This window comes from Stegostoma tigrinum, chromosome 4 (assembly GCF_030684315.1).
Source record: "Stegostoma tigrinum isolate sSteTig4 chromosome 4, sSteTig4.hap1, whole genome shotgun sequence".
Classification (NCBI taxonomy): domain Eukaryota; kingdom Metazoa; phylum Chordata; class Chondrichthyes; order Orectolobiformes; family Stegostomatidae; genus Stegostoma; species Stegostoma tigrinum.
Genome location: NC_081357.1, coordinates 60,617,586 through 60,644,997, shown reverse-complemented (window position 1 = coordinate 60,644,997; position 27,412 = coordinate 60,617,586). Strand labels below are relative to the sequence as shown.

General features: G+C 39.8%; 1 protein-coding gene across 1 annotated transcript in view; it reads right to left on the bottom strand.

Moving 5' to 3' along the window:
• Positions 1-940: 940 nt before the first annotated feature.
• The window catches only part of lama4 (laminin, alpha 4), a 150,491-nt gene continuing 124,019 nt past the window's right edge, over positions 941-27,412 (bottom strand). The window contains exons 32-40 of the mRNA XM_048530715.2: positions 20,897-21,050; positions 19,002-19,195; positions 16,797-16,986; positions 14,492-14,647; positions 11,922-12,081; positions 11,434-11,564; positions 11,163-11,256; positions 5,672-5,791; positions 941-4,652 (exon numbers count right to left, since the gene is read on the bottom strand). Of these exons, the coding sequence (XP_048386672.2) occupies positions 4,507-4,652; positions 5,672-5,791; positions 11,163-11,256; positions 11,434-11,564; positions 11,922-12,081; positions 14,492-14,647; positions 16,797-16,986; positions 19,002-19,195; positions 20,897-21,050 (1,345 nt within the window). The 3' untranslated portion in view covers positions 941-4,506. The remainder of the gene's footprint in view (positions 4,653-5,671; positions 5,792-11,162; positions 11,257-11,433; positions 11,565-11,921; positions 12,082-14,491; positions 14,648-16,796; positions 16,987-19,001; positions 19,196-20,896; positions 21,051-27,412) is intronic.

Genomic DNA, 27,412 nt, shown 5'->3' with positions numbered 1-27,412 from the left:
TTACTAAGGCTCCATTAAAGCATCCTTGGAGGTTTATCTGGCTAATATAGAACTGCAAGTTTTTGTAATAAAGCTTGTACAACACTGCGACGCAAAGTTCCTATGGCACAGGCGTAATCATCAGAAAACAAGTGGCAAATATAAATCTGGCTCAAATTCTCTGTACCAGTCTTGCACAGGAACAGAATTTCGTCCTTCGTGCCCTATATCCAGCGGATCTTTTACAAAGTTCACAACTCGCTCACATTAGACAAACCACATGACTGTCTTCTAAAAGTGCTTCTACTCTTTATATTTTAACCATGAAAACCCCGTCAGGTTAATATTTCATGTATCCTCAACAAACAAATTGTGAAAACTTCTTGCTTTAGCAGAGGAATATTTATCATCCTAGATGTACAAATTCAGAAGTGCCTTAAATTCCCTGGGATTTTTGGGATGGAGGAGTAGTCATCCAATAGATAGGTTAGCACTGTAACCATTGTTACAAAAATAAAAGGCCAACTATTGCACACATATAAGTTCCTGAGGGAACATGATAGGGTGGACGCTAAAAAGATGTTTTCACTTGTGTGAGGAAAATAGAAACAGTTTAAAAATAAGGGGCCGTTTAAGGCAGAGATAAGGACAATCTCTTTTTCTCTGAGGGTTGAGAGTTTTAGGAACACACTTCCCCACAGTGTGGTGGAGGCAGAGTCATTGAATAGTTTTTTGAAGGCAGAGATAGCTAAATCGTTAAACTTGGGTCATCAAAAGTTTATCTGGGCTATGTTACAATGTGGAGTTAATGCCACAATCAGATTAGCCCTTTATTAAATAGTGGATCAAGCTTGAGGGGCGAAATGGTTTCATCCTATTACTAATTTGTATGTTAGTATGTTTCTTTGCGTAATAAAGGTTGTTGCACAATTCTGACAAATGAAAGTTTCAGAGTAAGAAATTTGCAAATCAGATCCTGCAATTTATTAGATTGATGTTGTAAAAACGTACAATGAAACAACATTCAAAGCATAACTGTGGATGTATGTATATTTGCCAGGTGCCCAAATATAATTCCACTAAGCACAAAGAAAAGCCAACTGGAATATCAATGTGCACATCTTAACAGTTACAGGCAGAAGGTGATGGAAGGAGGTGCAGTAATGCTTACTTGAGTTACTTTTACAATAGTGCAGTAAAATTGAATGATCATTATGGAGAATCCTGTTGTTTTTTGAGATTGGTGTTGTCACTAAAACTTGAAGTATCTGTTATTCTCATATGTGGGTCTCAATACCAGCATCATATTTCCATTGTGTTTATCTGCTTGTGTGCTAGACTTCCCATTGCAGCAGCATTAGTTTTTGATGTCTCTTATTCTGACAGTTACTTCCCCAGTGGATCAGTTTGTTACTGACAAGCTCATTTTAATTACATGGCTGTGGCAAGGGTGAAACATGCACACTGAAAGTAAAGAATTCTCACAAGAAGCAAAACTGTGACTTCAATGCAGCCCGCCTACACTTGAACCTCGTGTGGTGCTATCATATTAGATTACTGTACTAACAATGCCAATGTTTAGACAAGTTGGTGAGCTGGGAGAATGAAAGCTACTATTTCTTGGATTTATTTATTCCATGTTTTCCTATTTGATATTTTTTCATTCTGATTGATTTTTTACTTTGTACCCTAAAAGCACGGCAATGAATTGCTATGAATTGATTATTTGACCAATACAATGTTTAGTCCCACATCTGTCACTATGTATGGTTGTATACTGAATGAACAACATCCATGAGTTTACAATAATAAGCTGTATATCCAAAATTAAGCATATGGTTGAGGGAGCTTGTTGTAAGTACAATTGTTAAAGGGCCAACCAATCAATTTTCGGCTGTCTTTTATTATAAATTCTCTATTTGAATAAATTCCCAGTCTGCAACATAAAGATATTGTTATTATTTTAAAAAAGCCTCTGATAATTTTTATACAGAAGTCATCATTTCAAATATCAAACATTTCACTGAAGCTTGTTGTTAGGCTATGTGACTGATATTATTTGAACAAGAAAATAGTTTCTGCTGTCAATAAACAACAAACAGCTGGAATTCCCATATTAATCTTGGCTGTATTTGGAGAAGTAGCAAACATTACCATTTACTATGCATCCATCAGGCTCCTGGTCTCGTTTTCCATGACATTTCTACTCCAGGTGCACTAGTGACTATGTTCAGTGCACCTCTAGCAGAGATGAGCAAGGTGAAAACATGATCCAAAAATGTAAATGTAAACTGAGTTTAATGCAATTTTGAAAGCTTGAATATCAACGCTTTACCGTTTTGAGCTTATTTTTGAGTGCTTCCCCCCTTCCCGACAAAATACATTTTAATCTTAAATGCACCAATGGAAAAATAGTAACAATGCCATATCACATTACCACCACGAGAGGTCCCTGCAGCATTCTGCTTCGTGTTAATTCGTGACAGAACGGAAGGCAAGATAATAAAGTGTGAAGCTGGATGAACACAGCAGGCCAAGCAGCATCTCAGGAGCACAAAAGCTTTGAGTAAAACGTACTTGAACCCCCTCTAGCTTTGATATTTAAAATTGCAACTGAATGTCAACTGTGACAAAATAAGGGGTCTTTTTTACTCAATTTATGCAAAGGATGATAACGATATAAGTTAACGTAACATTTTGGTCCCAAATACCTGTTAATTCTGTGATAGTTTAACTGAGCACAGTGGCTAAGTGGTTAGCACTGCTGTCTCACAGCACCAAGGATCTGGGTTCAATTCTGCCGTTGGGTAACTGTCTGTGTAGAGTTTGCACATTCTCCCTGTGTCTACATAGATTTCCTCCGGGTACTCCAGTTGCCTCCCACAGTTCAAAGATGTGCAGGTTAGGTGGATTGGCCATGCTATATTGCCGGTAATGTTGAGGGATGTAAACATTAGGGGGATGGGTTGGTGTGGACTTGTTGGGCCAAAGGGCCTGTTTCCACACTGTAGGGATTCTATGATTAAAAAATTAGAGTTGTAACTGGAATGAATCTCGAGTTGTAATTTTTGCATTAATCTAGCTGTCTCTTGTAAAATAGATCAACATTAATATTCAAAGAGTTATCCAATTAGTCTAATGCACATAGAATGGAATTAATGATCCCATATAAAGATGACCCTAGTTAATAGTGATCATAATGAGATTAAATTTCTGATCAGTTTAAGGGAAAGAAGAGTGCGTCTCAGAATGGTGTTTTTTAAAAATTAAATTATGACAGTATGAAGAGCGTGAACTGGAAAATGAGGTTAATATTTAAAGTAATAATAATAGGAACTGCTGGAGAAACTAAGCAGGTCTGGCAGCATTTGTGAACAGAAAAACAGAGATGATGTTTTGAACCTGAAGAAGTCATTGGACTCCATGTTATCTGCGCTGCCTTCACCAATGCTGCCAGACCCACTGAGTTTCTCCTGCACTGCTTTCATTTCTGATTTCCAGGATCCACAGTACTTTGCTTTTATTTGAGTAATTTAAAATATACATCAATTTAGATGCAGTGACAGACATTTAGACAGATATTTCATAATACTCAGCAAAGACATACCTCAATGAGAAAAGAAATCTCTTGGGGAATGACACATCGATTATTAACAAGATACTATCAACTGGAGAAAAACAAATTGCAGAATTCTGCAAATTTGACTGGCAGGTCAGAGGTTTGCATAGAGTATAAAAGCAAAGCAAATGCTGACAAAAAAATAGGAAAAGTGGATCTTTTGTATTAATCATTTCTATGAAAGGCAGAGAAAAAAGTTAGAAATCAATAAACGTTAAGGAGCTACGATCACGTGGGAAAGGGTATTGAGAGAAGTATTAAAGGCTGATATAGGCCTTGATGGACTTTATTGAGCATTTTATGAGTGGCTGCTGAAGTAGTGTAAATTTTCCAATTTCTGAAGAAGGGTCCTGACCCGAAATGTCAGCTTTCCTGCTCCTCTTAACTGCCTGGTCTGCTGTGTTCCTCCAGCTCCACACCGTATTATCTCAGATTCTCCAGCATCAGCAGTTCCTACTCTCTCCATACCTATAAATGGTTGTGTGTGAAGACTTAATGGGGTTAAAGAGAAATTAATCTGAGCCACTGCTTGTCTTTCTTACAGCAAAGTCACATCATTATCACTGGCATTAGTTATTGGTATTATTAGCAAATCAACCTTGCAATCTCATGTTCAGTATCTGAAATTAACATTTTGAGTCTTTGATGACATAAATTTGCATTTGTAGTACTTTCAAGCCTGATCATGACAAACTCAAAAGGTAACTTTATTGGTTCCAAACTGTCAGAAAAAAATTAAAATAAAAGAAATGCATGGACAAACTGAAAAATTAATGAGATGGAGGATGTAGCTTGACCATTGATTCAATTCAGATGCATTACTGCGCCCCCAGATGTGAAATTGTGATTTTGCCTCAATTTTCTTTCAGGCAGTTGTGTAAAGATTGCAGAAGCAGAGTTTGGAAGCATTAAACTGCAGGGCATGAGTTGATGCTGACTCCTCCACTGACCAGAGCAGCCTTGGAGAAAATGACAGGTGTTTCATTGATGTTGAAGTTTCTCATGCAACCAGTGAATGAGCGGCGCATGCTTAGTTTCGAGCTGAGTAGTGACTCTGAGAAAACAAAATGGAAAATTATCCTTTAAGCTGCCGTAGCTCTAGTTCATGATTACAAAATACTTTCAGACTGACTGAAATCTGATGACACTCAAATTCATGCTTATTCCCTGCTTGATTGTACTGTCACTTTAATTTTTCACACTGTTATGCATTTACTTTTCCATAATATTTGTTATCTTATATATCTCTATGCCTATACCTCTTTATTACCTTCTCGAGTCTCAAGAGCTAAAGATTTCTTGGATTTAATACATCTATAATTGCTGTTAGGTAAAGGTATTAAGGATTTCAGAAATAGAAGAAGTTGAACTTAAGGTACAGGTCAACTATGAACTAATTAAATGAGAGAGTAGGCTCAAGAGGCTGATTGGCCTACTGGTGTGCTATATTCCTCCTGATTTGCAGCAAAAGGACAATATTCTGTAGTTCATGTGACTGTACAGTTACAAGATGGGGACTGTTCAACTCAATGCATCTTGAATGTCTTCCTCTCTTTATCCCCAATTCAATCCAACTAATTTGAATTAGCAATTCTGTCTTTTGTAAACATTAAATGGGATAATGTAATATTATCAAGTTTATCTAAAACACAAGCAAAATTTTTAAAAAATCCAACTCGCATTCATTACTTAATTTTTTGACCATTAACATTTCTCCTGCACACAGTTTGTACCTATCAGTACGCTGCTGGATAGTAACAGCTAGCAGACCACAGGACCTTCTTTGTGACTTAAAATGAAATACTAACTTAACTTGTTAATTCCTTTAACATGTTGCTGCCAAGGCTACTTACCCGCCTCCATACAGTGAACAAGTGGTCAGGAAATGTGCCAGTGACAGAAATATGTAGAGGACCATCCCCACAAGATTCAGCTATATGTCTTGCATGTCTAAGCAAATTTCAAAAGGGTGAGGAAAACTCTACCCAATTTCCACTAAAATAGCTCCAGAATGAAACAATCCCCCTCCAATATCACTCAACTTCTAAAGTTCAAGAAAGGCACTTTGCTTACCTGGCACTCCTCCAACAAATACTGGCTCCTTGGTATTGAAAGGGTGTGAACTTATTGGTCCCACTAAGTGATTCACCTCAGAGTCGACATCCAACTGCACAACATTTGATGCTCTGATAACTAAATGAGCAGAAAAATAAAGTCACTAAGAAAAAAAAATTGGAATGGAAGACATAATGTCATTAGTTAAATGTAAAACTGAATAGGCGACACAGAGTGCTTTGAAAATTCAATTTGGGTTCTTGATTTGGAATTTATTTAAATCTTTTGTTGCTGGTTACAAGGATAATACACTAAATCAGATTTGGCAGCTTCAGTCTAGTTTCTAATATGCATAGACCCACAATACATGTTATCCTTGATTGACATTAATTGTTAATTTCACTCAGAGAAAAAACATTGGAAACTGAAACATGTCATAATAATGCCACAGGAAATGAGTTTCCAAAATATGCATTACGGCCTTCAGGCCTTATCTCCTTCGTGCAGGAAATTTAATCCTATCTGCATTTGCACCTCCTATTGGGTGAGTTGTTCTGTGTACATTTTGTAGAATTTGAAAAGGGCTGTTTTAACACAGTTGCCTCCCTGATAAATCCAAAGGGTGACATCTGAGATGAGATCAGGAGAAATTTCTTCACACAGAGATGAAATTCGCTTCGACAGAACACAGTTGAGGCCGAAAAATTGTATTATTTCAAGTAGAAGTTGGATGTAGCATGTAGGGCTAAAGATGTCAAAGGATATGGGGAGAAACAGGAATGGGCTGAATTGAATGATCAGCTACGGTCATCATGAATGGCTCAAGTGGCTGACTGGCCTACTCCTGCTGCTATTTTCTATGTTTCTATCACATGTGGCTGTATGTTCATTAATCACTAATCTTCAGTTACAACAAATAGTATAAAGTAAGCTGATGTTCAGGCAGAATACTTTGGTCATGCGGACTGTCTATTGTGTAGCATTTAAGAAATCATAGACAGTCCACATGACCTAGATGAACAGGCGCAGGAAGTGTTACTGGCTGGAGAAAATTGAGTTCTACGTTTTAGAACTCAAACAGCAGCTAAAATCACTGTATGCATCTCAAGGCTAAAGGATACATAGATAGTGTGTTTAAAGGGTTGGCTTCTGAGGAAGCGTCACTTGACCTGAAACGTTAACTCGAATTTCTCCTCACAGTTGCTGCCAGCAATTTCCAGCAATTTCTGTTTTTGTTCATTAGATGATAATTGAACACAGCAATGCACAGAGTAATGGGGAAAGGGCAGGTGGATGGCATTCAGATAGCCTGCGCCCACATGGTGAGTCAAATGGCCTCCCTCTGCACCATAACAATTCTGTGATTCTGTTAGCTAAATCATCAATACCCATCAGTGTCAGAAACTTGAGACATATGTAAATTGATGGACACACTGAATTAAACTATATATTTGTTCCTATTGGATCAATGCTATATGCCCACGTACCATAGAAACGTAGAAGATAGGAGCAACAGTAGGCCATTTGAACCTTCAAACCTCCCCTGCCATTCATTATGATCATGCATGATCATCAAATTCAGTGCCCTAATCCCATCCTCCCCCTATATTCTTTGATCCCTTTAGTCACTGGAGCTGCATCTACCTCTTTATGAAAACACAGTGTTTTGGCCTCAATCACTTTCTGTGATAGTGAATTCCACAGGCTGATCACTCTCTGCGTGAAGAAATGTTTCCTCATCTCAGTCCCAAAAGGTCTACCCCGTATCCTTAAACTATGACCCCTGGTTCTGGACTCTCCTGTCATCTAAAGCATCCTTACTACATCTAACCTACCTATTCCTATTAGAATCGTGTAGGTCTCCGAGATCCCCCTCATTCTTCTAAACTCCAATGAATACAATCCTAACTGACTCAATGTCTCCTCATACAGCAATCCTGTCATTCCAGGTATCAGCCTGGTAAACCTTTGCTGCACACCCTCTTATAGCAAGAACATCCTTCCTCAGATAACAAGACTAAACCTGTATACAACATTCCATTTTACTAGGATGTTGCCTGGTATGGAGGGAAGGTCTTACGAGGAAAGGCTGAGGGACTTGAGGCTGTTTTCGTTAGAGAGAAAAAGGTTGAGAGGTGACTTAATTGAAACATATAAAATAATCAGAGGGTTAGATAGGGTGGGTAGGGAGAGCCTTTTTCCTAGGATGGTGACGGCAAGCACGAGGGGGCATAGCTTTAAATTGAGGGGTGAAAGATATAGGACAGATGTCAGAGGTAGTTTCTTTACTCAGAGAGTAGTAAGGGACTGGAACGCTTTGCCTGCAACGGTAGTAGATTCACCAACTTTAGGTACACTTAAGTCGTCATTGGATAAGCATATGGACATACATGGAATAGTGTAGGTTAGATGGGCTTCAGATCGGTATGACAGGTCGGCACAACGTCGAGGGCCGAAGGGCCTGTACTGTGCTGTAATGTTCTATGTGTAGCCTGACCAATACCTTGTATAATTGCAGCAAGACATCCTTATTTCTGTAATCAAATGCTCTCACTATGAAGGCCAACTTACAGTTAGCCTTCTTTAATGTCTGCTGTTCCTGAGCATGTACTTTCAGTGACTCGTGTATGAGGCACCCAGGTCTTCTTGAACATTCTCCTCTCTCAATCTACATCTGTTCAAATCATAATCTGCTTTCCTATGTTTGCTACCAAAGTGGACAACCTCATATTTATCCACATTATACTGCATCATGCATTTACCCACTCAGCCTGTATAAATGAACACTGCAACATCTCTCCATCCTCCTCAAAGCTCACTCTTCTATCTAGCTTTGTGTCATTTGAGATATTGCATTTGTTCCCTCATTTAAATTGTTAACATATACAGTGAAAGCTGGAGTCCTAGTACCGATCCCTGCAGTATCCCAATCATCACTGCCTGCCATTCAGAAAAAGACCCAGTTAATCCTACTCTTGCCTCCTGTTTGCCAGACAATTTTCTATCCATCTAAATACACTACCTCAAGTTTCATGTGCTTTACATATCAATTTCTAACATAGGACAAAAACCTTGTAAGAATCCCAAATGTAGCCAGCAATGTAGCAGTGTTATCAGTTTGGTGATCAATGTATGAATTCATCCACAATACCACTCTCATCCAAGTGAAGAGCCTTAGAATGTAAAAACAACAAATCTTGATACTAACAAAAACCAAAAAAAAATTGTAAATTCCTGCATCGGGGTGTGCTTGCTGCTGAGATATGTTATTAGCCAGAGTATATAGGAATCTTTATTTGGTGTTTAGTTGTATTCTAGGCAAGGAAAAGTTGCCACAATCCTACCAGACTGTAAGGCTGTACTCGCAGTAGCGAGAGACAACTGGTTTAACATGAGGGTGACTGTGCCTCTTGAGAGGGGAGAGGCAGAGAAGAACAGTCCGTCATAGTCACCTCAGCCAGTGCAGGAATTAAACCTGTGCTGTTTGGCATCACTCTGAATTATAAACCAGCCGTCCAGTCAACTGAGCTAACTGACCCCTATATTGTGTTATAATATTTAATGCCAACATTGGGTACCTCAACGAGAAAGTCCAAGATAACAAAGTGTGGAGCTGGAGGAACACAGCAGGCCAAGCAGCATCTCAGGAGCACAAAAGCTGATGTTTCGGGCCTAGACCCTTCCTCAGAGAGGGGGAGGGGGAGACGGCTCTGAAATAAATAGGGAGAGTGGGGGAGGCGGACCGAAGATGGATAGAGGACAAGATAGGTGGAGAGGACAGTATAGGTGGGGGGGTTGGGAGGGGAGGACGGACAGGTCAAGGGGGCGGAATGAGATTAGTAGGTAGGAAATGGAGGTGCACGTTGAGGTGGGAGGAGGGGATAGGTGAGAGGAAGAACAGGTTTGGGAGGCGGGGATGAGCTGGGCTGGTTTTGGGATGCAGTGGGGGAAGGGGAGATTTTGAAGCTTGTGAAGTCCACATTGATACCATTGGACTGCAGGGTTCCCAAATGGAATATGAGTTGCTGTTCCTGCAACCTTCAGGTGGCATCCTTGTGGCACTGCAGGAGGCCCAAGATGGACATGTCGTCTAAAGAATGGGAAGGAGAGTTAAAAAGGTTCGTGACTGGGAGGTGCAGTTGTTTGTTGCAAACCGAGCGGAGGTGTTCTGCAAAGCGGTCCCCAAGCCTCCGCTTGGTTTCCCCATGTAGAGGAGGCCACAATGGGTACAGTGGATGCAGTATACCACATTGGCAGATGTGCACGTGAACATCTGCTTGATATGGGGGTGAGGGAGGAGGTGTGGGGGCAAGTGTAGCACTTCCTGCAATTGCAGGGGAAGGTGCTGGGTGTGGTGGGGTTGGAGGGGAGTGTGGAGCGGATAAGGGACGCCTGGAGAGAGTGGTCTCTCTCGAAGGCAGGCAAGGGTGGGGATGGAAAAATGTCTTGGGTGGTGGGGTTCGATAATGCCAGTGTGGTATACTGCATCCACTGTACACGTTGTGGCTTCCTCTACATTGGGGAAACCAAGCGGAGGCTTGGGGACCGCTTTGCAGAACACCTCCGCTTGGTTCGCAATAAACTACTGCACCTCCCAGCCGCGAACCATTTTAACTCCCCCTCCCATTCCTTAGACATCATGTCCATCCTGGGCCTCCTGCAGTGCCATAATGATGCCACCCGAAGGTTGCAGGAACAGCAACTCATATTCCGCTTGGGAACCCTGCAGCCCAATGGTATCAATGTGGACTTCACAAACTTCAAAATCTCCCCTCCCCCAACTGCATCCCAAAACCAGCCCAGCTCATCCCCGCCTCCCTGGCCTGTTCTTCCTCTCACCTATCCCCTCCTCCCACTTCAAGCTGCTCCTCCATTTCCTACCTACTAATCTCATCCCACCCCCCTTGACCTGTCCATCCTCCCTGGACTGACCTATCCCCTCCCTATACCCCCACCTATACTCTCCTCTCCACCTATCTTCCCCTCTATCCATCTTTGGTCCACCTCCCCCTCTCTCCCTGTTTATTTTAGAACCCTCTCCCCATCCCCTCTCTGATGAAGGGTCTAGGCCCAAAATGTCAGCTTTTGTGCTCCTAAGATGCCGCTTGGCCTGCTGTGTTCATCCAGCTTCACACTTTGTTATCTTGGATTCTCCAGCGTCTGCAGTTCCCATTATCTCTCTCAACGAGAAAGTCACCTGTTTCTCTGAACCAATGGCCATTAATTTCTTTGTGCTCACCACGATAATATGTATTGATGTAAGCACAGTTGTTAACTAAAGTCAATCTCATGTAACTGGTTGTATTAAAAAAATTGATAACAGTGTGAGTGATTGATTGAATGTATGGCCTCAATTTTTGTTATTGCCACTAATAGCAAAAAATATTCTGCCCTAATTCTGATAGTAACGATGACTGCTTAAGATTAGGTTCTTGAGGGTACTTTGTTCTTGAGGTAAGAGCTCCTTGGGAAATTTGTAAATGAACATAGTAATTAAAATGATCCTTGCCTGCTACTCGATGCCATCGGCCATCACACAGACTTTGCTTTGAAGACACTGATGTTTTAAACTCTGCAGTTCCATTGCTGACTTTTAATATTACCTGCCAAAAAAAAAGCATTTAGACAGAAAACCTGCCAGAAGTACATCAGTAAGTTAATGGACTGAAAAGCACTTTGGCTCCACTACAGTACTACCACAGAACATTTCTCTTCTGCTCTCCGCTTGGGTGGTCCAATATGTACAAGTGAGAGAAAACTTTGCTAAGATTTTCTCTTACCTGTCCAAATTCCATGTAGAGATTCAGGTACTTCCGCTGGTAACTGTGAATATGTAACAGTATTCCTGAATGATTTCTTGCACGAATTTCAAAAACAAGCTCAAACTGTAATCCTAAATTGAATGAATCATCTGAAAATCAAGGGCAGAAATTCTGATTATCACACAATAACAAATTATACATCACTAGTTCTGCAATGGCAGTTTTGCACACTATTTACCTTTACTGTTATCGAGCTTCCATGTTTGGTAAGTGTCTATCTGATCAGGATGTTATAGCCTCGCACAAGATCGTTTAGACCTTTCATCTTCAAAATAAAGTAGTGGTTTACTTCCTCTATGTTTCACTGTTTAAAGATAATTCCCTGGGAATGGCATTCATTGTACAATCACTGAAACCCCACTTCCAGTCTACTTTGAAAGAACTACGTTTGCTTCCTATATATGCATTCGGAGATGTAAATGGTAAAGTGTGTTTATTTGATTTACCCAAAATCACATATCCTCCTTCTGCGGAAAAGTATGTTCCGGATTCAGTTGGACCCTCGAAGCAAGGTGTAACACCAAACGTCTGACTAGCGGGTAGCAACCGCCGGCTGTTTAGCTGGAAGTTCCGAAGACAGCCATTAAAACTTTGGATTGACTTGACCTGAGGAAAAATACAATTTTATTAATCCACACAGTTACCTGCACTGCCATTAAATGTTCAAACCAGTGTTTTATGCTTTGTAGTGCTGCCCTCGCAAAGAATGGTGCATGACTTCCAGGGTCAATTCTGTTGGGATGCCCAGATTTCTATCAGAATTCTTGCTTGCATTTAAGAACCTATCTCTGGTGAGAAAACAACATTTAATTTTGCTGGTTATTATTTTCTTTGGTGAGTCTGTTATGAACTTCATTGAGATTGCCAACTACTAAAAGGATTTTTAAAATTTAAAACCTAATGTGGCTTCCTAAAGACCCTTCCCCTCTCAAAGTCCATCTCCATGGCAGCATGAATTCTAAGAGTAAAACCAAAAGAACTGTGGACACTGGAAATCAGAAACAAAAATCAGAAATTGCTGGAAAAGCTCAGCAGATCTGGCAGCTTAGTTAGTGTTTCAGGTCCAGTGACCCATCTTCAGAACAGTGCTGAGCTGCTCTATTTCTATTGTTCAATTTTAACTGTTGTCCCTATCTCTGCCAATTCTCGCCTTGATAGTCTGGCCATAAGAAGAATCTAAGCAGTCATCACACTGTGGATGGCTTCTTCAAATCAGCAAGACAAAATCTTCAATTCTCAGGCAGTGACACAGCGTCAGAATTATCTCACCTTGATGCTCCCTCTCGCTATCCACAACATTAGTCAATTATCTAACAACAATCATAGATATTGACCATGATGTGAAATTCTGTGTCCAAATTTCTTAAGCAGAGATTGTTAACGTTTGCTTCAATATAATAATCTTAAAGTATACAATGAAAAAGTGACCAGCAGAGCACCATTGAATTGCATGCCCCATATGGCAGAAAAATACCAGGATATGGGTTAGTTGACCTGTTTCAGTCTCTTAATATATGAAGATTTTCAGGTCCTCTAAGAGAATCTGCACCTGATTTCAAGGATTCTCCAGGCCCTTTGATGTCAATCCTTTAATTCCCTTTTCACTTTAAACTGATGATTCTTTACACTGGAAGATGGAAATGGTTTCTTAACTACAGGATGGTTTTCTGGGTTATGGAGACAGCCGAAATAGAATGATTTAAAGAGGAAATTCAAGTACAAAAACTTTGACCTTTCCAAGAAACCCTTTCAGGAAGTCACGCTCAACAAAATTACTAAAATATTTTAAAATTTTGAAGATAGTGGAAATGAAAAATCAGGTGAGTGCACAAAGGCACCCAGTTCAAATCAATGTGTAATCTACAGTTGTTCGTATTATGTTTGTAACCAAAGAGAAACCTACTCCCTTTATTATAGTATTGAATTTCTGACAGCCTGTCATACTATTTAAAGAACTTTTTAGTTGATAGATTAGATATGGCTGATAAGCTGACAGAATAGCCTGTACACAAAATAAAAAGCAAAATGTGCTTGAAATACATGAATACAATGCAACAAAGCAACCATTGGCACTATACTGCAATAATATACGTGACCCTCCCTCCATCATAAGATCAAAAGTGGGGATGTTTGCCGATGATTATAATGCTCAGCACCATTTGCAACTCCTCAAATATTGAAGCAGTCCATGTCCAGATGCAGTAAGGCCTGACAATATCTAGGCTTGGGGTGAAAACTGGCAAGTAACATCTATACCACACCACCACCAGGCAATGACCATCTCCAATAAGAGTCAATCTAACTATTAACTCCTTGACAATCAATCACTGAATCTCCCACTGTCAACATCCTGGGGGTTAAAATTGATCAGGAACTGAATTAGTGCAGCCATATAAATATAGTGCCTACAGGAACAAGTGAGGGACTAAAAGTACGGTAGTGAATAACTTATCTCCTGACTTCCCAACATCTGCCTACCATCTTCAAGTCACTAGTTGGATATGTAATGGAAAACTCTCCACTTGTCTAGATTAGTGAAATTTCAACAACACTCAGAAGACACCATCTAGGACCATGCCGCTTGTTTGATTGGCACCACACCCACGTGCATCTAGTCCTTTCAACATCAAAACTCAGTAGCAGCAGTGTGTACTATCTATAAGATGCAGTGCAGAAATTCACCAAAGTTCACTTCCATCCAGAAAGGCAAGGGCACCAGATACATAAGAGTGGCAGCACCTGCAAGTTCCCCTCCAAGCCACTCATGACTTCGAAAGACATCACCGTTTCTTACTGTCACTGGGTCAAAATCCTGGAATTCCCTCCCTACTGCCATGTGAGTCTCCTACATCACATGGACTGCAGTGGTTCAAGAAAGCAACTCACCACCACCTTCTCAAGGGCAACTAGGGATGGGCAATAAATGCTACCCCAGCCACCAACACCCACATCCCATGAATAAATTTAAAAAATTAAAAAATTAAATTAAAAAAAAAACACTGTTAGCTTAACCTACCTGAATGTTTTTGGCAGCTTTTCCCAATGGCACACCACCCACATAAAATGGCTCAGTTACATTCCATGGATAAACAGGACTGATGAGGCTACCCTCTAGAGTGTAGAGACCATCTATTATTAAACGTCCTCTATTATTTTCATGTGTGAAGATAACCTAAACAAAATAGAAAAGGAAAATTTTAGTTTTATCTAAACATGGTCTATTAAAAATGATTGAACTTTGAATTTTTTTTCTCCGCTTTTTGTTCAAATATTTTTAAGGATATATAGAGGTGTAAAAGTTACAGGCAGTCTGTATCCCAATGTGCATCTGCCAATGACTTGACAAAGCTCACATTGTTGGGAAGGTTTCTTCATTTCAGTGCTGATAGTGAACATGGCAGGTCACAAAAACAGAAATTGCTAGTTGTAGAATAAAGTTTCCATGGACATAATGACAAAATCTTGATCTTTGAGGGTGTCACAGTGGCTCAGTAGTTAGTCCAAGGACCGGGGTTCGAATCCATCCTCGGGCGACTGTTTGTACATTCTCTCCGTATCTGCGTGGATTTGCTTTGGGTGTTCCGGTTTCCTCCCACAGTCCAAAGATATGCAGGCGAGGTGGATTGGCCTGCAGTGTTCAGGGATGTATAGACTCGGTGGGTTATAGAGGATGGGTCTCAGTGAGATGCTCTGAAGGCAGTTGTTGGAATTGTTGGGCTGAAGGGCCTGTTCCTACACTGTAGGGATTCGATGATGATGATGAAGTACCTCCATTCAACTCCCTTTATCAGAGAGCCTGAATACATAAGCATTACCCACATAAACAAGTGAGTTCAACCAAGTCTTGGTATATTTGCTCTCTATTGCTTTCCCCATGCTCTGCTCTGTTGACCTCTATTCAGTTTTGATCATGTTTGTTCTGTGCCTCATTCACCTAGTGCTTCCTCCATGTACTGCTCTCCCCAGGCTCCTACTCTCCATATTCTTATCAATTAAGCATTCTACAGAGAAAAGCAGGAATATAACCTATTGATGGCTGTAAAACGAAGTTGTTTTCTTAAAAGTACAATTAAAATGCTCTTTATATGCAATATTTTCATAACTTGAATATTATATAACATAACATTATAATTTGGATAAAGAGCCCTTGTTTATTAATCCATTTGAAAAGGAGTCTTTCAACCAAAAAGGTTTGAGAACCACTAAATTGTTAGCATACAACCAAAATGAAAATTGTCGTGTGATAGAACAGAATTTTAGCATTGCTGAAAAAGCACATTTTACCAAAGCTTTTTGTTTTATACTCATCAGGACAATTCACAAGAATGCATGAAAGGGGAATGCTGATTGACTATGACTTTCAGCAATAATGAAAATTATTACATGTATGGTTTGAAATTACTTCATTAAAATTTCCTTCAAAGTTCAACAGGGTAAATATTAATGTAATGACTACAAAGAACTCAGAGATGGGCATTGATGATCAGCATAAGCTCAATGCCTGTAGTATTTCATTGCTAACTTTTGATTATTAAGTAACAATTATTGTTGAAATTATGAAGAAAAATGTATTCGAGTATATTGAGTTTAGTTAATGTAATGAACATACCTAAAAGACAAAAAAGTAAAACTTGCCTTTATATAATGTCATTGATGTCCTCAAGATGTACGAAACTATTTTATAGAAAACGAAGGAATTTCGAAGTGTAGTCACCGTTGTAATGTAGAAAACTTTATAAACAACTTAGGAACTCAGCAAGTTCCTACAAACAGTAATGTGACGCTGCCCAGAAAATCTGTTTTTAGTGATTTTGACTCTCTTTAGTTCACTTACCTAACTTCGTAGTTCTTCTAGTGCAAAAGTAAGTAAGGCCAGTTGAAAATGGCATTCTCAGAGTGGGTCACACACAAATAAACACACTTAGTTTGATTAAAAATATGAGGATTCATTCAGCTCTCTATATTTTGAAACAGGAGCTTAGAATTGGAATAAAATGTAGGTTTACAACAAAATTTGATTTTAAAAAAAGAAAACAGGATTACTAACTGGGTCCAATGTGCATTCAATCCATCTTTAAGAATTATTGAAATGCTACCAATATAAGAACGAAAGTGTAAACTGAATGCTGATATTTTGATTACAAACACAGTGATATGGTGCATTTTGTCAATAAAGTACTTTTGTTTTTACATCACAACAGATTCATCATTGTAATGTATGTCATATATACACAGATATATTACTGTGCACGGTATGAAATATATTCCTTCAAAGAGAAAAGAACTGGAAAGCATTCTGATGATATTTTTGTCTCACTTACATTGTGCCAGAGACCATCATTATATTTCTCTAAACTTCTTATTTTCAATTTTTCACGACCATTGCTGAATGAGTAAATAAGATGACCACGGGCGATGAAAAGTGTCATGAACTGGTCTTCTTTTTTATTCGCCACATAAAATATAAGTCCATGTGAAGATGTGGTTCTGATACTGACAGAGAAGTGGGATCTGAAAATGCAAATACCACACAATTAATATGGTAAAATGAATCCATTTCAATGCATTGGCTTTACCTTCGTAGAGCATAAGCTACTTTGGTACCATCAGAATGTCTTACTGGTAAAAATCTCAAGACAATTTTGTCACTCTTCAGGTAGAGTACTAGCAGGAGGACGTATCAAAAGTCACAATTTAGGCTGGGACCTGGATGAAAAGGATTTTGGTCTTTAAAAGGAATTTCTACACACTCTACCAAAGAATATATGCAGAATCTGGACAGATCCCATTATTTTCCATATAATTGAGCTTCAGAGGGACCCAGTAAATAAATGACCATGTTTTGCTGCAGGAAAGTAATGCTTGAAAATATGCACCAAAACAGTTTTTAAAAAATTATTTAAATGTACCCAACCCTGCTCTTACAAAGAATTAGCCACAAATGTTGTCAGCTTGAGGATTCCACATCTACACTTCACTGCCAGCTAAATATATAGTGATCAATCTTCCACAAATAGGAGGAGGATCCTAAACACACTTCAGGTTAGCACAGCTCCCCAAACATTAACATAATAATGAAAGCATCTTTAGAAGACATTAGGACAGAAGGCCAGAAGTCAGCTACTTGGCCCAGCAGCTCCATGCTCTCATTCACTGAGATTCTGGCTGATTTTATAATCCTCAATTCCACTTTACTGCCTCATTCCCATTCCCTTGATTCCCTTGCTATTTCAGCCTTACATATACATTATGACTCATCTTTGATAACCCTATGCAGTAAAGGATTCTATAAATCCACTACATGCTGTGAGAAAAAAATGACTGGCTCCCTGTTCTGAGGCTGGTCTTAGATGATCCCGCAAGGGGAACAAACTCTCCACCTTTGCTGTTAAATCCCTAAATATCATATTATTATGTACTGGACAGTTGCCAGTTTCCAGTCAGAATTAAGAACTTCAAACTCATCATTTGCTGCAAACTCAACAGGGAGGTTTTATTCTGTAGCTGTGCAGTCTAAGAAAACACAAAACAGTGTGACTCACCAGTGATCACATACCTCCCTGCCTAAAGGAACGCTGCCACAACATAATGTACACCACCTATAACACATAACAACCCTTCCACTTTACTTTCAAAATTCCCCTTAAACAAACAATCCAGTGTTTACATATTTCCAAACATAACTTGTATGTACAAGCAGCAAAACAATTTACATGGACATGATGCACAATTTCCACTAGATATCATAAACAGGAGGCTCAATTTAATTACAGAATCTGTTAGGCGGGTATCTGTATCATGCTAGCTGTTTTCTTAATTCTGGTGCAGGATTCACCTACTGGGAACCTTAGGTAAAGTGGGCTCAACCTTAGGGGGCATACGGACAGTCTGTTCCACAAGGGCAGTATCCTCATCGGTTATGGTTGGGTGTTCCGGGGACAGTGTGCTGCGTACAGGAAGTGAGGCAGAGGCCCTTTCTTAAAGCTGTAGTGATGGGAGCTACGACACTTGAGGCTGTGTTGCTAATAGCTGGCAGTATGCCTTTGCCACATGATCCCATCCTGAGTCTGTGTCAGATACAGGACCTGGCTGGGCAGGACCTTGTCAGATACCCACTTTGTCAGTTATATTGTAGCTCAGTGCCAGTACTTAGCCACCCTGAAAAAGACTGTATCTGGGCTAACTGATTCTTTTCAACAACCTTCTGTGTTTCTTTGGGTAGCTGCAGATCGAATGTGGCTCTTAACTTCCTTTTAAACGTCATCTGTGCCAGTGAGTTCTGGGTAGTGGCATGAGATGTGTTTTGGTATATAGCTGGTGACTCGATAAACTAGAAACCCCTCTTTTTTTTGACACTGTCACACATTTTCACACGCTATGTTACATCCTCCCCAGTTTTTGCCTATTTACTTAACCTGCACATACGCCTCAGTCAATTCTTTGTGTCATCATCACTTCTTGCCTTCCCACCTATTCTTTGTCATCCAAATCATTAACATATACTGTAAATAACTGCGGTTACTCACTTGCGATTGAAATATTCAGGGATTCCAAAAATCTCCTGCCGACTGTTAGGAATACCGCCATATTGATGGGCATATTGGATTGTCTTGGGATTAGTTGGTAGATAGCAGTGTGCCTCTTCATGCAGGTAATTTCCTTCTGGCTTTCCACTGTGGATTACTGAAACTTTTCGTAATTCTGCTGTGCCACTGTTCACCTTTGCCAAACAAACATTTGAAAATATTTATTCACAAAATGAACAAAGTATCTAGAATAAAGTTAATTGACAGCTATTATTTCTGTTGACGTTTCACTTTTCCCACATAAATATAGTTAGCATACTTTATTAAGTGGGGTTTTGCTTTTGCATGGAGGTCTCTCCAAGTGGGGAATGTGTGTTTTCCATTTTATTTTAAATTCAACTAACTAAAAATAAGCTGGAATTGAAAGCTACTCTCTGTTATGGTCACCAGAAAACTCTCACCAATTGCTGTCAAACCCACTTGGTTTATGAATGTCCCTTAGAGAAAGAGATTTGGCATCCCATCCTGATCTGGCCTGTATGGGACTCCAAATATATAGTACTATGACTGACATCTAACTGCCCTCTTCAAATGGTCAAGTAAGCCATTTCAAGGGTAATTATGGGAGGATAACAAATGTTCACTTGCCAGTAATACCCATATTCTGTGATAGAAGGAAAAGTCTGATATAGGACTGTAACACCGTCAGACTGATTCTGCAATCAACTCGTATCTAATGAAAGCACCATGTATGGAAGCTCACATCTGAAAAATTACACTTCAAATTGCGAAAGTTAGCAGCATCCACTCTAGTAATATTTGGGTTTGTCTACACTTTTCCAGAACGACAAAACAAACCTTACTATTCTGTGCCCGATGCTGGATCATCTTAAAGCAATAGAGAAATGTCACACAGGAGGATATACATGGCCCACAAATATATTCCCAGCTCTTAAGAAAGCTTATCAATCTATAAGATTAGCTTGGTTTTTCTTGCCATTAATGATGTCTAATAGGTGAATTTTCCAGCAATGATTTTGTTTTCATTTCACTTTCCATTACCAGATTACTGTGCTTTTGCATTATAAGGGAGCCTTTGTGATTTTAATGTGCTAATTAATCAAAAATGAGGCATCTACTGTTAAGAGTCTAATTCCTCCCTGGCCATTTTTTCTTGCAGCCAGGCAATTTAATGGTTGCAATGCAAAGCAAGCAGATAGACCCCAAGAAATTAAAGGAACAATAGACCATTGTTTGAATGAATCTTTTCATGTTCCCCCTTGATTCTCTCAAACACAGATAGTTAACTCTTCAATTCATTTGTATTATTCACTTCAATATCTTTTCCTGGTAACTGAGTTCATATCGCTATTTCTATGTAAAAGAAAATGAATATTTCTTGCAATTTTCCCAATTGTTAACAAGTTTCTTCTAAGTGTGAATGTTTTGCTGTTATGAACAATTTGCCAATTTGTCATTTTTTAAAGAATAAGCAGAATTCAGTACTCCGCAGACTTCTAATTGCTACCTCTAATAATGTAGTGTTATGTTGATGATTATTTCTGTGTGTGGAGATATTCTCAATTTCTTATAAATAATGTCCATTAGTAAATTGTGGGCATCTGTGCAGCAATTCAAGAACTTGAAGGGAGCTTCAATAAATTGGTATCAGTGAATGCATACAATCCTTGTCACTAGAGTTTTAAGTCCATGACAAATTTTCATTTGTTAGCCTTATTTTCCTGATAAATATTTATTTTATGATAGGATCATGTCACTGAGACAATGTGGAAAGCTTAACAGATGTCTGGGCAAGTAAATAATAGCTGTTACATTTATGGAAGTTGCCAAAGCTTTTGATGAACAAAAATGCCAATATGACAAGAAATTATTACCTTTCTACCTCGACCTCTCTTGGCTTTAGCAACATACTTCTGATGTTTCTGAATAATTGCTGCTGGATGCGTTTCAGCTGGGCACCCATGTAGAGAGGTTTGCACCTTAACAGCATATGTCTGGAAATCTTCTACTGAAATATCTTTTTCAGTTCTATGACATTTATAGAATGGGAAAAAAAGGTCAATTTCCCCATCAGTGTTTCTTTTGCACAAGAAAATTCACAGGTTACAAGGTATTACGCAATCAATTAAACGAGTTTAAAAAATCTATCACCCAATGAAGAAAATGAAAATCCTGTCATTCAAACAGCTTTCAATTGATTTCTCATTAATAGCACAATGTTGTGAGCTCTATTCCATCCCTAAGGGCAAGTGGATCAACCCATAGCAAATGGACTGCATGTGGTTCAAGAAGGCAGCTCACCACCACTCTCTCAGGGGTAACAAGGGATGAGTAATAAATGCTGGCCAGCCAACAACACCACATCCCATGAGTGAGTGTAAACCAAAAATCATGTCTTATTCCCTTTGTTTCAATGAATGTAGTTATGCTGTGGCTTTGATATATTAAATGAGTTAGATTTTGTGCAGCCCATCACCGGGAAAAGTAACGTCTGGATCTACATAAGTATGGGTGAAGCCCTATAGCAGGACGGTGGCTTGGTCGTTAGCACTGCTGCCTCACAGCGCCAGGGACCTGGGTTTGATTCCAGCCTTGGGCAATTGTCTGTGTGCGGTTTGCACATTCTCCCGGTGACTATGTGCGTTTGCTCTAGTTTCCTCCCATAGCCCAAAAATGTGCAGGTTAGGTGGATTAGCCATGCTAAATTGCCCGTAGTGTCCAGGGGTCTGTAAGTTAGACGGGTTAACCATGGGAAATGTAGCGTTACAGGGAAAGGGTAGGGAGATGGGTCTGGATGGGACACTGTTCAGATGGGTGGTGTGGACTTGTTGGACCAATTGGCCTGTTACCACACTGTATAGATTCTATATTAATCTTATGACAGCAAAATCACCCCACTAAATTAGAGCGCGGATGGGACTGATGCAGATTTTCAAATGGCGTTAAGTTCACTTTAATGACTGAATGGCACCCACTATTTCTATTCCACCACAAACTAGTGCTGGCTCAGGGATTTTCCATGGCCCCCAGAAGCTCTGTGCCCAGTCAAGCAACCCAGCACCAGGAAAGGAGGGAGCTATTGAAACCCTCATATTCCATCTATATTCCCTGTTCTGTGACTCCTCACCCCATGATCCCTATCCCATCCTCATTAATCTGTGGCTGAGGTCCCAAAATGATTCTAGATCTCCGGAGGGTGTCTGCACTAACAATCACCTGTGACCTGTTGGCACTGGAGCTATGAGGTGTTGTCAACCTCTGTTTGCCTGGCAGCTCTCTGCAGGCAGGACTTTGACCACAGAGGGCCTCAATCATAAGAAAGGCCCACTGGTGGCCGCTGAAGTGCCTGAGAAGCACTGGACGCTGATTGGCAACCCCCACAGAATTCAGAGATTCCTTGCTGGTTCTCCATGGTCCGACAGAATCCTGGCCATTGAAATAGTACATGTTGTCTTCTATGTTTTTTTTGTCAGTTTGACAGATCTTTTTTCTAACTACTCAAAGACCATGAAACAACACTTTGTCTACCTTGAGCAGTATTTTGTTATTGTTTAATTTGTGAAATATTTACATCATTTGCTATTAGTTTGGCACCAGGGAATCTCATATTGTGCAAATTTTCATGCTTAACACGCTGTCACCAGTAGGTACCAGGTTTCAAAATTTATTTTTCAAGGTGGAGGTCTTGCTTGCAGCAAATGCCTAAGACATACATCATATTCATTTACTGATCCAAGACACATTTTACAATACTATGAAGATGTAAAGTTTAACGAAATATTTTGTACTACAAAACCATCCTATTACTACTCTGAAATGGCTCAGAAAAAAAAAGTCTTGACCTCTGATTGTTCAAAAAGCTTCTCTTTAGTATTTATGTGGTTGAAGTACAGACTGCATTCCATGTCAGATTACATGGAGAATATTTGTAGGTCATCCAGAACTCTCATAGCTACAGTTACATATTTTAATTCCTGTCTTCTTCAACTGATATAGAATCAACAGATGTTCCAAAGCAAAACCTGACAATAGTTTAAAGATAACAGCCAAAATTTCACAGGGCACAATTCCGTAAATACTTTGAACTTCTGTTAAGCAAGAATCTCTTTGATATCATCATTGATATGTCAATTCAGAAAACTCACAAAAGTTAGCAAATAGCTTCCAAATGTCCGAAAGCAGCAAGCAGTTCAAAAATACAATAACATGACTGGTGCTAGTGCTTTTCAGTGACCAAATAAGTCAGATTCTAAATTAATTGCACAGGATGCCAAGGTTTTTTTGCAAACAAGTACTTTTTAGAATCATATTTTGTAATTCAATCATCTTTTTCTGTGAAAACCTGAAGCTCACTAAAGTTAAAAAGACGTTAGGAGAGATGCAAGATAAGCTGCCTATTTATTGTGACCTATATTACACTATTGCACAATCAAAATTGCTGCACTTTAAGTTTTAAATTATTTCCAACCGTAATTTTAATCAGGGACTTGTTCCCCTCTGCAAAGGGTCATGAGCTTCACATCTGCTGATATTTGTAAAGGGCAGCAGGCCAACAACAGCATATTCATGACCATAACTAGCATAATGTTTCTTTTTAAATGATTATCCTCCTGTTCAGCTGCATGCTATTAGAGGGGTGGCAGAAAAAGCCTTGAGGGAAGTTATTACCAGAAACACCTAAAGTAATATCCCTGTATTTGTTTTCAGTTTAGACATCAAAATAACATGTGTGAACTTTTAAATTATATCTAAAAGGAACTTTAACAGATTATTGCTGTGAGTTGTATGTAAGGTTTTTTCAGTTAGGAAATGTAGCAACGTGGCATATTCTGGAAAAGACTATGCTTTTAATTCAAGTTTATTAGGAATTATTAAATTTTGAATTTTAACATTTTCCTTCAGCAAATCCTTTGAAAAATATGAAGGGCCTGATTTTCCCATGAGAGTAAGGAGGAGAATTACTCCTGATGTAGCAATTCCCTTCCATTCCAGCTATGCTGGTAGGTGGGATCTTCATGTATTGCAGAGTGAGATGCCCTTGAGACAGTCTTTGCCTTTCCACTTATAGGTTAGGAATACAAACAGGAGTGAAAGTGGAGAGCGTGGCATAGTAGTAATGGACTGGTAATCCAGAGGCTGATGATCTGGCAACATGAGTTCAAATTCCACCATAGCAACTGGTGAAATTTAGACTCAGTTCATAAGTGTGCAATAGTATCAATGATGGTTACCATGACAAAATGCCCAACTAGTCCACAAATGTCCTTTGGGGATGAATATCCGCCATGATTAACTAATCTGTATGGCACATGACATCAGTTCCACAAGCAGTTGACTCTGTCCTCTGATATGGTTTAGGAAATTATTCATTTCAAAGGCAACTACTGGTGGATAACAGATGTAGTTTAGGGACAGGAACCCACATTCTATTGGCCAAAAGGCCTCTTCTGTTCTGACTCTTTGACTGCCTATAAATTCAAAGAAATATTCCCACAGGCAAAATGTGGGAGAGGTTTTACAAACTAACAGCAATTAATACACCATCAGTTGTTAATTTTAAATTAACTTTGATGACTTTTATTAATCAGGGTGTATGGAATTAGGTTACAGATCAGTTATAATCTTGCTGATAGGCTGAACAGTCTTGAGGTGCTGAATGGCCTCACAGTCATACAGCATGGAAACAGACCCTTCAGTCCAACTCATCCATGCTGTCCAGACATCCTAAATTAATCCAGTCTCCATTGCCAGCATTTAGCCCCTGTCGCTTTAAACCCTTCCTATTCATGTACCCATCCAGGTGCCTTTTAAATGTTGTCATTGTACCAGCCTCCTCCACTTCCTCTGGTAGCTCATTCCAGACACATATGTGTGAAAACGAAGCCCCTCAGGCCCCTTTTAAACCTTTCCCCTCTCACCTTAAACCCATGCCCTCTAGTTTTGGACTCTCCCACCCTGGGGAAAAGACCTTGGCTATTCGTCTATCTACACCCCTCGTGATTTTATAAACTTCTATAAGGTCATCCCTCAGCTTCTGATGCGCCATGGAAAATAGTGCCAGTTGGTTCAGCTTCTCCCTATCTCTCAAACATCCCCAACCCTGGCAACATCCTTGTAAATCTTTTCTGCACCCTTTCAAGTTTCACAACATCTTTCCTTTAGCAGGGAGACCAGGTCTCCCAACTCCTATACGTAATGCACTGACCAGTGAAGGCAATACAGACTCCTCCTGTACCTGTGTAACAGGTATGAAACTGCGAGAAAGAAAGACACCATTTATTTATACATTTTTAAAATGAAGGCAGAATCCAAAAGAGAATCTCCAAATGGAATGATAGATTACCTCCTGGTGGTACTAAGTATGAAGACAGTGAAGAGACTGTGAGTGGTATTGATTGACTAGTGTTAAGGACAGACCTGATTAAAGGTGAATTCTCTCAATTCTGACTATCCAAATGTTTGTACTCAACCACTAGCAGATGCGTTTGCTGCTTTTGTCACAGCATAACACGTACGCACCACAGAGAGAGATTCAAAGACAATGAGGCCAGTTGGACGTTGACCCTCACTGACCCAGGTTTAACCCAGCTCACAATGATTTGCCTAACATGACATTTTAGCAGTGCTCTCTTGGACCTCAGTAGCTAATACAGTGAATATTTCTATGCAGGTGGAAAAATAACATCTTGATTGTGATGCACGAGTGAAAAAAAAATGAAAGCCTTCATGCAACTAGCAATGGATATTCTCTGTGCAAGCAGTAAATTTAAAATCATTGTCAAAAGAAATATACCAGCATATACTGCATTGGGTAGCCATGCAAAACAAGGATGTGAATATTCTGCACCTTGACACCAGATGCAAAGTGCTCAGAGAGATGATAGAGTGGATTGGACAGAGGAGTGAGAGAGCGAGAGAGTGCTGTTGACTGGGCTGATTTTGATGAAGCAAGTCACTGTTTTCAACTGTCCCAGTGAATGTTTCTAACACAGGGTGATAGATTTAAGACAGATGTCAGAGGCAAGTTCTTTACTGAGAGAGCGGTAAGGGCGTGGAACGCCCTGCCTGCCAATGTAGTTAATTCAGCCACATTAGGGGCATTTAAAAAGTCCTTGGATAAGCATATGGATGATGATGGGATAGTGTAGGGGGATGGGCTTGGATTAGTTCACAGGTCGGCGTAACATCGAGGGTCGAAGGGCCTGTTCTGCGCTATATTGTTCTATGTTCTATGTACACTCCACACTCGAAAGTGTTGGTTAAATAAAAGCGGTTCACAAATCTCCAGGAGTAAGGCAATTGAAAGCGAGTTCGCTCGATTAAGTTACGTCAACAGATTTGCCAAGTTATGTACGGGGTAAGCGTTTCAGATGAGAAAATAACATTTTTTGTGTGTTTCATCCCAAAGAGCTGTTGAAAAGCAGAGACAGCTAGTGTGAGAGATGCAAAAGGGTAGGCTTGGTTCTACTCGTGTGGCATCTGTATGTTGATGTGCATCAGAGAAAGCCAAGATGTTTCAAGAGAGTAAGTGCATCATGCAGAGGAAATTACAGACCAGTCAGTCTTACTTTTGTGGTGGGCAAATTATTGGAGAGGCTTCTGAGAGATAGTATTTATGATTATTTAGAAAAGCACATTTTGATTAGAAATAGTCAGCATGGCTTTGCGAGGGGCAGGTCATTGCTCAAAAGCCCTAATGAATTCTTTGAGGATGTGACAAAACACATTGATGAAGACAGAGCACTAGATGTGGTGTATATGGATTTTAGCAAGACATTTGATAAGGTTCCCCATGGTAGGCTCATTCAGAAAGTAGGGAGGCATGGGATTCAGGGAAATTTGGCTGTCTGGATACAAAACTTGCTGTCCAATAGAAGACAGAGGGTGGTAGTCGATGGAGATTATTCAGCCTGGAGCTCAATGACCAGTGGTGTTCTTCAGGGATCTGTTCTGGGGCCTCTGCCCTTTGTGATCTTCATAAAGGACTTGGATGAGGAAGTGGAAGGGTGGGTTTGTAAGTTTGCCGATGAAACAAAGGTTGGTGGAGTTGTGGATAGCATAGAGGGCTGTTGTAGATTGCAATGGGACATTGACAGGATGCAGAGCTGGGAAAAGAAGTGGCAGATGGGAATTCAACCCGGAAAAGTGTGAAGTGATTCATTTAGGAAGGTTGAATTTGAATGCAGAATACAGGGTTAATGACAGGATTCTCAGCAGTGTGGAAGAACAGCCAGGGTCTTGGGTTCACATCCGTAGGTCCCTCAAAGTTGCTCCCCAAGTTGATAGGGTTGTTAAGAAGGCGTATGCTGTGTTGGCTTTCATTGGCGGGGGAATTGAGTTTAAGATCCATGAGGTTATGTTGCAACTCCATAAAACCCTGATTGGATCAC